Genomic DNA, 13005 nt, shown 5'->3' with positions numbered 1-13005 from the left:
GCAGTAACATATTTTTCTACTTATCTTTTTTCTCATTAAAACAGAACTGCTGGGTGGGCAATTTTTCTGTAAAAAACAGCCCCCTAGAAAATTCCAATTTTTAATGGGAAAAAAAGATAAGTAGAAAAATATGGTAATGCTGCTGTAATCCTGATTACAAAATCAATTTTCAGGGGCCAAGGAAAGGAATCTCAGAACTGACCTCCTTTGGGCTCTGCAGTCAGAATGTCTAGGTTTAAATGGTAGCAAGATACTTATTAACCTCTCTGAACTTCACTTTCTTCCTTCAAAAAATGAGATCACCTGCAGGTAATTACATCACACTTTCCTTGTTTTTGATGACTCTCGGGAGGAAACCAAAGCCCTCCCACTGAATTTTGGAACTCCTACTCCCTCTTCAATTCCTCCCCAGCACCTCAGGATGCACTCAGCCACCTGCTGACCAACAATATGCTCAACTTCCCAGAGGCGGTGCTTAAGCTCAGGGAGTCGCCGGAGTTGGGAAGTATCAGAAATCTGCTCCCCCTACACACAATCCCCCTTCACCGAGTCCTGGAACGAGTCTCAGGCAAGCCCTGGTCAGCTGGGCAGAGGCTTTAACCCCAGAACTGCAAATCCAGGAAGAGGGAGTATGAGCTGTCTGAGGCACCAGGCCCCAAGTGCAGAGGCGCTTTTACCAGTTTGAAAGCAGCTTCTCTGAAGGAAGAGAGTGTCAGCACGATGGTATCCAGTTGGGACCAACCAAGGTTCCCAAAGCTAACTCGTAATTGTGCTGAAACTTGAACCTGAACCTCCTGCCACAAGGCCAACATACAGGAGCTCAGTGTGTGTGTCACTGAGCGGTTCCACAGTGATTTGATAATTCTTGATGACACCTGGCTGCAGTTTGTACTCAAAAAGAATAAAGGTGTCCTGACCCCTTGTTCCTTCACTCCTCAGGCAGGCAGTTCTTCAATCTCACACAAGGAAGGCTCAGTGCCCAGCACTCAAACGTCAGTTTCTTCTACAATCTCCTGACCGTGTGAACTCATCATGGAATCTCTCTTTGTTTTTTCCACGTCATAAAAAAGAAAAGGTGGTCAGAAGAAAGCCCTCAATGGAAGAGAAAGTCACTTTCTTGCTTCAAGTAGAGAGGCAGAGAGGTAGGGGTTGGTAACGAGGAAGACAAATCACCAGTCACAGAATCTCTTAGTTAAGAGTTTTGGGGTCATCTTCAACAGAATACAGGGCCCTCCTATGAATTACTGACTCTTTAGGTAGCTGGCTCTATCCACAGGTAGCTTTAAGTGTTTATAACACTTAATATAAGTGTATAAGGTTTTATATACTTAATATAAGTATATAAGGTTTTCCTTATATGTAATTAAAATCTTGATTCCTAAATGCCCATTCACGGCTCTTGGCTCTCTTCTCTGGAGAAGCATCACCAAACAAATTCTATCTCACTTACTGATGGTATAAGATACCATCAACTGTAAGGTGCATCATTACTGTGTATATCACGGAGAAAAAAAATCCTGTCAATAAATTTTAAGATGTCATCGAATGTACAAAACACTCCAACTTCAAGTTTACGTCCCAGAATCAATGAAAATTCCTCTTCCACACAATAGTCCTTCATCTTCCCTGGGATTCCACCTCAGTCTTTCCTGCATACTAACTATTCCTGTAGTCCCAAATTATTCATTTAAAAAAATAGTTTTAAAGAATCTAATGCTAAGTATCGTATAAAAACATCTTTTCCCAAAACCATTCAAGAGTAAGTTACCAGCATGATGCCTCATCACCACCAAACATTTAGTGTGTATTCACCTATAAACAAAAAACATTTATAAACAGAGTACAACCACCAAAATCAGGAAATTAACACTGATGCATTACTACTGCCTAATCTGAGGGTCCGTTCAAGTTTCCACAATCTCCAATCACGTCCTTTATACCAGTCCAGATCAGAGCCACACATCGCATTTAGCAGTCACGTCTCAGTCTCTGTCAGTCTGCAGCAGACTCTCAGACTTTCCTCGATGCTCATGATCCTGACACTTTTGAAGGTTACAGCCCAGCTATTCTGTAGAATGTCTTTCATTGCACTTATCTGGTGTTTCTCATGGGTGGACTCAGGTCGTGCGCCTTCGGCAGCAACGGCACAGAAGTGACGCGGTGCTCTTCTCAGCGTCTACCACCAGGGGGTGCAGTGTCGACATAGCCCATTACCAATGACATGCATTTTGATCATCTGGTACAAGTGATGACCTCCAGGCATTTCCACTGTGAAGTTCCTCTTTTTCCCCTCTGTAAGTAATTAGTAAGTATTCTGTGGGGAGGTACTTTGAGACCAGGTAAATATTCCATTTCTCACCAAACTTTCAATTTACTCTTACTTTGTAGATCAGTATGAACTCATAGTCTATTTTATTGAATGGGCTAAAATAGTTACTATCATTCATTTTGATGCTCAAATTCCAAATTGTGCTTGATAAAGCACTGTTTACAGACTTTTCTCATCCTGTTCTTTTTTGGACATCAGTTTTTCAATGTCTTTATTAAAACAAAATGCTAAAATGAACACAATACTTCCAACGTCAAGAGCAGCCTGAGACTGAATCTCCCTCCATCTGAGTATTTTTACGTCCACAGGGATACAGCCCAAGCCTTCAACACATTTTAGCAGACAAGGCACACACTAGTGTACTCTGAGCTTCCGTGACTGAAGTGCAGGAGGCCTCCACTTGAGCTGCTACTTAAGCCAGGCTCCACAAACACTCGTTACTAGTTTTTGAACCCAACTGCAGATGGACTTAATGAATATTTGCTTTTTGTTGTTCTACGTGTTCCAAGCTTTACCTAGCTGTATGTCATTTTTATGTTAAGATACTTTTATTACAAGTTTTTGAGAAAAAAGTTCTAAACGGGTAGGAAGGAAAGGTTAAGTACAGAGTTAGGCATTCTACCCAGAGAAGATTTCCATCGAGAAGGAAGCAGCCTATGTTAGCTTTCGCACCAAGCACCAGAACTCTAAAAGCCTTTAAAAATCTGTTTAATCTTTAAAAATCTCAAAGTCTGAGAATTCAGTGAGCTGAAGAGTTAAGAAAATGGACGGTGGACGCTGGGAGCCAGGTTTCTCACTTTTGGAATGGGAGTTTAGAGAGGAGCAAGGGGAGAAAGCTAGAAGGATCCATGTGGTCATGGAGGAGACTTGGAGACCTGAGTAGGAACTCATTCCTAGCTTAATATAGCCACATATGGTTATATATAGAAATATTTATAGATATGTGTATATACAGGCATTAGTACACACACATATTGCTCTGCTCTGTCAGTTAAGAAGGCCCATAAGCAACACAACCTCAATACTAACAAGCACACCTACTGCCCAGATCTGGGTTTCTAATACCAGCTCCAACAAAGGGAAACCAGGGTTCCCTGCAGAAATGGCTGATTCTAGGACTGGGACAGGGAATATAAACAAGAGGAGCTTGAAATATCTTACAGTACTAGAAAGCAAGAAAGTAATCAAAAAGCAAAACAAACAAAAGAAACAAGACACACATGCTAATGGGAGCATGTCAAAGGACCCAAGAGCCAAGTGAAAGAGCTCACAATGGCCAAAGCTAGAATAATTTGAGGATAAAACAGTACATAAACAAAGCAGTACTGTATTATAATACAAGGTATAAAATAGATATCCATGAGTCCATTCTGATATAAATAAATGACTGAATAAATAAATGGAGAAGAGACAAATCATCTATGTGGAATAATTCCAAGTAAGTATATAATACTCTGCCCTAAGGAGGGGGAGCCTAACCCCCGACCCCTTAACTGAGGGCTATGCATAGTGACCTCCTTCCAAGGAGTATTGTATGGAGAGACAAAAAGGAACTTGATGGTGGAGAAGTCTGACCAACACTCTCTCAGCCTGGTGGTCAAGGTCAACACCAAGACTGATCACTCCACGTGGGTCATAGGTATGTTGATATGATGTGATGAGACTGGCACTTCACATCTGTAGTCTTTCTCCTAAAAACCCATATCCTCAGTCTAATCACGAGAAAAACATCAAACAAGTCCCAACTGAAGGATATTCTGCAAAATACCTGAAGAGTAGCCCTAAAAACTTTCAAGGTCATCAAAAACAAGGAAAGTGTGAGAAACTGCCACAGACAAGAGGAGCCTAAGGAGACGCGACGACACAATGTCATGTGGGGTCCTGGCACAAAAAAGGACAGCAGAGAAAAACCAAGTCATCTGAATAAAGTATGCACTGTAATTAATAATAATGCACCAATACTGGTTCATCAATTATAACAAATGCACTATACCAATGTAAGATGTGAATAACGGGGGAAATGGGGTGCAGGGTTTATGGGAATGTTTTGAACTATCTTTGCAATTTTTCTGTAAATGTAAAACTGTTCTAAAAAATAAAGTTTGTTTTTAAAAAAAGACATTACATAAAAGGGAACAACTTCTCGTCAGAAAAAATGGAGGCTAGAAAACAAAGAAACACTTCTAAAGTGTTCTGTCAAACCAGAATTCTGTATCTATGTCCTTGAAAAATGATGGCAAGACAGATATTTTCAGACAAATGAATGATGAGAAAATTCATCACCAGCAGATCTGCACTGTAATAAATGATACAAAAATTATCTGGGCTGACAGGGAAAGGATACCAGATGGAACCCAGAGCTGCAGAAAGGAATAAAGAACACCAGACATGCTAAAATGCTGGTAAACAGAAAACCTATGAGTTTCCTTCATCAGTGCCATTCCCACCCCCTCACCAATGACGGACCCTTTTTAATCCTCCTGTAAAGGTTCCTTGGACTTAGCATTTGACAGTGGGTCTCATTTGGGACAGGGAAGCCCTCCTCGGGAATGTCTCTCTGGAATCTCTGGTGGAGGGGTTTGCATTAAAACAAACATGGAGGGGTGCCATTGACATTTAGTACAGCATGGGCTTAGGGGGCTACCATTCTGTAACGTGACAGCCCTGCTGAGCAAAGAACTATCCTGCCCCAAATACACCCGTCTCCACCCCACCAAAACCTGTGCTGAGGAATGCTGTGAGGCATCAGTCAAGGGGAAGGGAGCCTCACCAGACCTCTAACACGTGCAGCCAGGCTGCGTCATCTTCCTTAGCAGCTGTGCTCGTGGAGCTAACTCAGAGCTTGCAGCTCTAAGTCTAGGGTAATCATCATATGAACAGCCATCAAGTAAACAACGTCTTCCAACCTGTACCCTATGTAACTGATTTCTAACCTGGGATTCAAACCCATCCAGACCCTTTCTATTATTTCAGCTCCCTCCTCTTCTGCTGCTGGAAAGTAAAGGGTAAGCACAGGAAAGATAAAAAGGTAAAGCCAGTGAGGAGTTCAAATGGCCTGCTCAGGACATGGAGCCTGTGCCATCAGAGCTAGACAGGAGGACTGGGAGACAGGCCGCCTCAAGAGTCTCACAGAAGGCTTGTCACTTCCACTTCAGATTTAGAGAAATAAAGGAAAAATTCAGAGCTTATGCAAAGGTTTTAAAACAGAATCATCAGCAGTTATTTTTAAAAGCTATTTTTATTTTTTAAAAGCTACTGCTTAAGTGTTTCAGTTTTAGACTTTTTTGACAATTATGAATTTTTAAAAAGTGTATGGATCACATGGAAGATTTAGAAGAAATATTTTCAAACTCAGGCAAAAAGATACACACAATTTATACTCTTATTTCCTGTCATTGCAGTACGTTTAAACCGCAGGCTGTATCTTTTTTGCGATAATTACATCCATATTCAATTAGAACCTTTAAACAGTAAAACAAGAGCATGACTCTTATTCATTTTCCTGATGGGCTTCTGGAATAAAGATGATAGATTTACATTAAGTGGTCCAAATTATTGATAGTTAAAGGTATTTTGCAATGTGTTTGTGATTTCTTTTTACTTATTTTCATAAAGTGAATATTCCATATTTTACAAAGTGCGGTATTTTTCTACTCATTGCTAGATAATAAATATAGAGCTAGATGAGTTTTTTTTAAGAGAATACGATGGGAAAAAGGTGAAGAGCTATTCATCTAATTCTGTCCAGTCAGTCAAAGGAACAATAAGAGGCATTAGATACTGCTGACTGACAGAAAAACAGAAAAGCAACATTATTTGGTTACGTTTATCTAAACTACCTCATCTTCCTTTTAACAATGGAAACAATATACGTGGATTCTTATAGACATACAAACAAAACTATAAAGGAGATGCCCAATTTAACAATGATTTGACACAATTTACGACTGTTAAACAGTAACAGTAAAGTCTATTTAAATTTTTTTAAACCAGGAAAATAAATCTTTAACTTTCAGACAAATGTGCACTACCCAAGAGCCAATAACTTCCCCTTTATACTACCACATATCCGCTACCTACATTACAAAGAACTCATTCAGCTAACTAGAGCTAACAAATAAAACCACAAATGGAGTGGTCTTTCCTGTCAATGAAGTCATGGACACTGCCCTGGGAAAGATGTCCTTCAGTCAACAGATGAAGGGCGTTCTTTAGAACAAACACAAGCAAGCTCCTGAAACATTGTTGACAAGGCAAGAAAACAAAATACTGATCTTTAGCAATGTGGAATTTTAAAATTAGTCATAAAATATATCCTTAGATGGAAAGAAAGCTCAAGGAAATTAAAAGTCTTCATGAAATCATTTCAATGCAGCACAGACTTATTTGTTCAAGGTGTTTTGCTGACCACAGCGGAGAATGGAAAGATAAGACACGAACTTTAACGTAAATTGCAGTCCTTTCCCTACTGTCAGTCAAGTATGCAAATAATGACAACATGAAAGGAAAAGGACAATACTGTCAAAAGGGCACAAAAAGGCACTCTGCAGACTGCAGGGGCCTTGGACTGTAAACTCACTGAGGGTGTGATGCAGGGGTCTTTCTTTTTCAACTCCGATCACTTCATATTACAACGCATAACACAGGTTTCTTTACTCAAATGAAGGGTGGACATAACTGACATGTGAGCAAGGGAGGGCTAAAACATGGATCTCTGAGTCCACTCATTGAGATCTGGAGTTACAGGTTGTAGGGGGGCATCTAGTGACTCTGATGCAAGGGTCGTTAAACCTCACATGGACAGCACCGGGGATCTGTGGAGGTAGAGAGCAGCAGTGACATCTCAACAAGCCAGGAAAGCAAGCTCTCAGTGCATACAGACTTTCTACGTTGTTGTCCTCTCTGACAGAGATTCATGGCCTTTCCGAGTTAGACTGAGAGTCACAAGAGGCCTTCCCACACAGGAGGCAACTTGACCCATGCCACAGAGGAAGTCAGTGGAAAATCTAGGACTAAAACCTAGCTTTCCTGTCTTTACTTCCTTGTTTCTCAAAGCACGATCTGTGGACCAGTGGCAGTAGCATCACCTGGAAACTTGTTAAAACGAAACAATCTCAGGCTGTATACTAGACCTAATGAATCAGAACCTGCATTTTAATAAGATTCCCAGGTGATCCGTATGCTCATTCAAGTTTGAAAAGTACTCTAGAACATGTATCTAGGCGTGAAACTATTGGATCACAACGTATGAGTTCTTCAACAATATCCAATAGTGTCAAATTTCTCTAGCTATTGTACCAGTTTACTTTCTTACATCATCCTTTCTAATTTCCTATGTATCTACTTAGAACAATTTTAAACAAAAATCATTTTAAAAATAAAAAAAAAATTTCAATTTCAATTCTCAATTTTCCCTTTCTTAGAATCCTCAGATATTCTCATACTTAAAGACTCTCACTCAAGCTACTTCTCTCTGGTTTTGTGTGTAAAATAACATCAGTGGGAAAGAAAAACATATTTTGTTCACTAGAATTTCTCCCTCTCCATTCTCTTCATGTTTTCAGTAAGAAGAAATCACTATAGAATGATTAGATCCAAAATTTCAAACTGTTTTTCTTTCCTCTAAAACAGCTGAGGAGAGCAAACTGGCGCCTGCTCTGAGACCACAGCAAAAAAACCACTGTCTTGAATCCAGTGTCCTACACAGACATCCAGCTAGGGTAGACTGCCCCTAATCCTCCTTAGGTTTCCCTGAAGAAAAGTTATGGGTGATCTCTGGATGATGAAAATCACACATGCTCTCTATTTTACTCTTTGTGCTTTTCTTTAGTTTCAGGCTTTTTTAATGAGCATGTATTACTTCTGCAATTAGAAAAAATACATGTTAGTTCTAAAAGGCTTAATTTGAAAGGAAGAAAACAAGTCACAGAGCAATAAAATTTAAATCCATCTGCATTATTCTATCAAGATACACACAAAAGTATCAATGACTCAATTAGAGTGAACAGGTCTTTGTAAGATAACTATCTAAACATCGATTATGTAAAAATTAATTATATGATTAAAAGTTAATTCTTTAAATAAGTCATTAATCTTTAAAATTTTTACAAATGCAGCACTAAACTTTATGTAGGCTTCAACGTTGAGAGGGAGATTGGTGACCTGAAAGGACATCAACAGGCATGGGTCTGAGCCCTCTTCTGCCTCACCTGCTGCAGCCTCCCGGTCTGTAAGAGGGGGTAAGTATCTGTACCATACGTGGTAATGGCAAAGGCTGTCCAAGAAAATATAAATAAAAAGGCTCCTACACATCACATGTTATCAGGGAAACACAAATTAAAACAACCTATCAGAATGGCCAAAATACAGAACAGCTGACAACACCAAATGCTGCTCAGGATATAGAGGAAAAGGAACTATCATTCACTGCTGGTGGGGATGCAAAATGATACAGCCGCTGTGGAAAACAGTTTGGCAATTTCTTATAAACTAAACATCCTCCTAGTATACAACTCAGCAGTTGTGCTCCTTACTATTTACCCAAAGGAGCTGAAAACTTATGTCCACACAAAAACCTGCACACAAACGTTTATAGCAGCTTTATTCATGATTGCTAAAACTTGGAAGAAATCAAGATGTTCTTCAGTAGTTGAATGGATAAACTTTGGTACATTCAGACAATGGAATATTATTCAGTGCTGAAAAGAAATGAGCTTTCAAGCCCTGAAAAGACAGGGAGGAAACTTAAATGCGTATTATTAAGTGAAAGAAGCCAGTCTGAAAAGGCTATATACTCTATGATTCCCACTATATGACACTCTAGAAAAGGCAAAACTGTGGAGACAGTAAAAAGATCAGTGGTTGCCAGGGGTTAGGGAGGGATGAATAGGCAGAGGAGAGGATTTTTAGGGCAGTGAAAATAATACCATAATGATGGATACATGTCATTATGCATTTGTCCAAACCCACAGAATGTACAACATGAAGAGTGAACCCTCATGTAAACTATGAGATCCATGTAACAAATGTACCACTACGGTGGGGGACGTTGATAATGGAGGAGGCTGGGCATGTGTGGGAGTAGGTGGTATATGGGAAATCTCTGTACCTTCCACTCAATTTTGCTGGGAATCTAAAACTGCTCTAAAAACTAAAGTCTACCAAAAAATAAAAACCAAAAAAAGCCCTTAGCAGAGTGCCTGCTACATACATATATATAGTAAGTGCTCAATAAATTGAAACTATTGTTATTAAAAGTTACATTATAAATATCCTGTTTCCACAAGAAATGAAGAAATATTGTTACTACTGTAATTATATTAATTACTAAGTCAGTCTCAACATTTATCCTGATAAGATAAAAAAGCTTCTTTCTCAAACAGGTAATCTTTGAGAATCCATGACATAACCTGGACAAATGATTCTAAATCTAACAGAGTATTTTTCAAAGTTATCACATGAAATACAGAAATGTAAAATGACTAAGATTCAACCACAGCCAGTTACTTAATAAGTGCAAAGTTACAGGCTCTTGTGGTCATTATTTAAGAAAAAGAAAAAAATTCAACTAAGGGAAAAAGACATGCATCTCAACAGACAAATGGTAACACCAAAAATAAATACAATAATAGAATTATGTTGAAATGAATGGTTTTAGCGGAGGTAGAATGCCTACCTATAAAGCAATGATTTCTAGGAGGAATAATAAAATCTACAGCCTTTTTGGTTTACCTGGATGAGTCATGGTGACTGGCTCCTCTTTGGATTTATTATTGTAGATGACTACAGCAACTGCATTGTGGAGAGCAGCCCGTGATATTTTTTCTTTAAATGTGCAGTTTCCCCTCTGTAGCAAAGCAATCCACTGTTTGATATTAGGAGGGACAAAGAATCGTGTTTGAGGATCACAGCCCAGATGATCAGCAACTAAACAGAAAAGAAAAAATTAATTTTTTCTCAAGATAAATGAAATCAATCAAGTCTATATCAAAGTGCTCCACTATAGCTCTGAAGCACTTCAAGCAGCTCACTGCCAACAGAACTATGAATACACCCACAGAGGACAGCACAATATATCCAAATCTGTATCTGTACAGGGAGAGACACTCCATTAAACCGTTACCTATAATGCAAAACAAAGCAGTGAAAAATTCTGCTTAACTTTATAGATTAACAAAAATAAAAAAGACTGATACTATCCAGTGTAGGTTAGTGAAGAGAGGAGGAAGAAAAGGCAAAGACAGAAAACCCCCACAAACCCAGGTGACTGACCTACTCGTGACTTCTGCTCATTCATCTGCACTTACTCGTCTCTCCACACCCCACCTCCGACCACCACCGCCACCAGGAGGAGATGATTGTGCATGGGGTAAATGAGGAAGCCAAACTAATCTCTGATTCAGTTACCAAGCGGTCTTGGTGAAATTCAAGCATGCTTGAACAAATTTCTTAAGTAGTGTCTAAGGAAATTAGTTCAGTTTTGGCTTATATGTGCAAGTTTAAGTAGCTAAAACAACATGAAACTAGAATAAATAGATTATTCCTCTAATTAATATTTATTGGTGAAAATTACTCTACCATGCCACATTAGGATACATGTATAACTTACCATATTCACTAGTTTAACAAGATACATGAAGACACCAAGACTATCCTTTGGGACTACAAATTACACGGCCATTGTTCTAGATTTGAGGGGACAGTTTGTTTCGAATACTCTAAGCATATTTGAATGTGTCAGGGCAAGGTCCTCAATTTTTGATTCTGCAAATATGGTCATCATAGCTCTGGCACCCTTTGTAAATCTTAAGAAGCCAACCCTGGCTGCTCTTCCCATTCCCATCCTCACATTTACAATCAGTTGAAATGAAAAGGAAGGGCAGTCCAGAGGAGGAAAGAAGTCACAAAACGTAAGTTTGAAGACTGCCAGTACGCAGTGCCAGAGGACAGCAGGCCCAAGCCTCCTGGAGGCAGTCACTGCCAGGACTTGGAGAGGGGAACACAGCACACCAGGGTAACACCAGAAGCAAATAAATAATGAAAATACTACATAAGTATTAATCAATAACAAAGGGTATAAAGAGTTTATATGAAGACAACACCAGCGGGAAAACGTTTGCCTTCCACACCCACTGAAGCACACTGCTTAGCAAAGAAATGAAACTGCTTACACTACTTAAGGAAACTGTAAAATGCAGAGATGCCACTAACTTCAGAGAAATGTTACATCTATCCCTCCCGTTTGACTAATACCTTCCCCCAAATTCTCTTACTATCATGGTGAGGGATTGCAATGAGAGCGTACTTCTCTCAGAGGTCTCCTAATACACAGTAAGTGGGGGAGAAATGATTTCACAATCTATTGTGACTGATACTGTCCACAACTATGACTCATCCTCTTCCTCAGTTTCTGCATCCTGAAACTTCAGTCCTTTCGCAATCAAATTAAATAGAGAGGAAAAAGTCAATGCCGCACTTTTAGGAGTCAACTACTGAAAGACAGTCAGGCGCTGTGGAACTCTGAAATTCTGAGGCCGACTGTTCACGCATCCAGTGATATCTGTTTCACAGATAATTACGCTATTTTAAAACATAAGCATTTAGGCGATGTGTTACGATAACCTCATTGTTTTGGGAAAACTTCCAATACCATATCCAAATAGGGAGCAATCAAAGAACTGGTTTGAAGTGTTTCATTTGTTATTTTTCAAAACACACTGCTACACAAACCATGAAGAAAACGCCAAATCAAGACTATTTAAAGAATCTGTACGCTTGTCTTCTGTGAAACATTCATTCGTTTTTCTGGGACTTACTCCGTCCTCCCTATGATCTCAGAGCATTCAGTGTAAAGAGGAAACAACATAGTCATGGAACCAGCAAGACCTGGGGTCCAAATTCTAGATCAACTGCTTACTAGCTGAGCAGCTGGCATAGGTTCAATTCTCTGATCTTCAATTTTTACTAATTTACAAAGACTGAAATACAATTCTTATCTCACAAGAGTTATATATGTGAAAAAGTCTACAATAATCCCTCTACTCTTGAGTGCTTAAAAAAATTAATTCCCTTTCCTTTAGTTTTATGAGTGTCACTGCAGCCTGTCCTAGTGATCCAGTCTGGGGCCGTGGGGATTTCTGGCATGAAGGACAGCACAGCTTGGCAGTACACTTCCAGCACACACCTCAAGTTCCCAACAGCTCCCACTCCCCAGCTTCATTCTCTCTCTGTTGCTCCAGTGGTGTCACTGTCCACCTGGAAGAACGGCAGTTCACGAATAGCCACAATGGCTAAGACTAAAAAGACACAGCAGGAAGTGCAACCGTGGAGCAACATCTATCACACGTAACGAAGGAGGGCTTTAAAACCCTCTTAAAGGAATCCCTGCCCACTAAGAGGCTGGGAACAACTGATGATCAAAACAAATTGCAGCAACAGACTGTATCAGCAAAAGTATGTCCCTGTTCCCCAAATTCACCAAATCATGATCCATAACAGGTCTCTGAAAACATTTGCATGAGAATATGCAATAATAAGCAAGAATAAGATATTCAAGTTCCTGTTCAAAGCAGCAGTTTTCATTATCAGAAAGAGAAAATAAGGGATTTTCACAACCACTTAATACTGCATATCCTTATTTTATTTATCTCTTCCTGTAATTAAAAAAATAACTTGAA

General features: G+C 39.4%; 1 protein-coding gene across 1 annotated transcript in view; it reads right to left on the bottom strand.

The window, feature by feature from the left end:
- The window catches only part of RNF130 (ring finger protein 130), a gene marked incomplete at its 5' end in the record, with an annotated part of 76347 nt that overhangs the window by 36154 nt on the left and 27188 nt on the right, over positions 1–13005 (bottom strand). The window contains one exon of the mRNA XM_046667758.1: positions 10061–10255. Coding sequence (XP_046523714.1) covers positions 10061–10255 — 195 coding nt within the window. The remainder of the gene's footprint in view (positions 1–10060; positions 10256–13005) is intronic.

This window comes from Equus quagga, chromosome 7, assembly GCF_021613505.1.
Source record: "Equus quagga isolate Etosha38 chromosome 7, UCLA_HA_Equagga_1.0, whole genome shotgun sequence".
NCBI classification, from domain to species: Eukaryota; Metazoa; Chordata; class Mammalia; order Perissodactyla; family Equidae; genus Equus; species Equus quagga.
The sequence above is the reverse complement of the archived record's forward strand: the minus strand, read 5'-3'. Positions and strand labels throughout refer to the sequence as shown.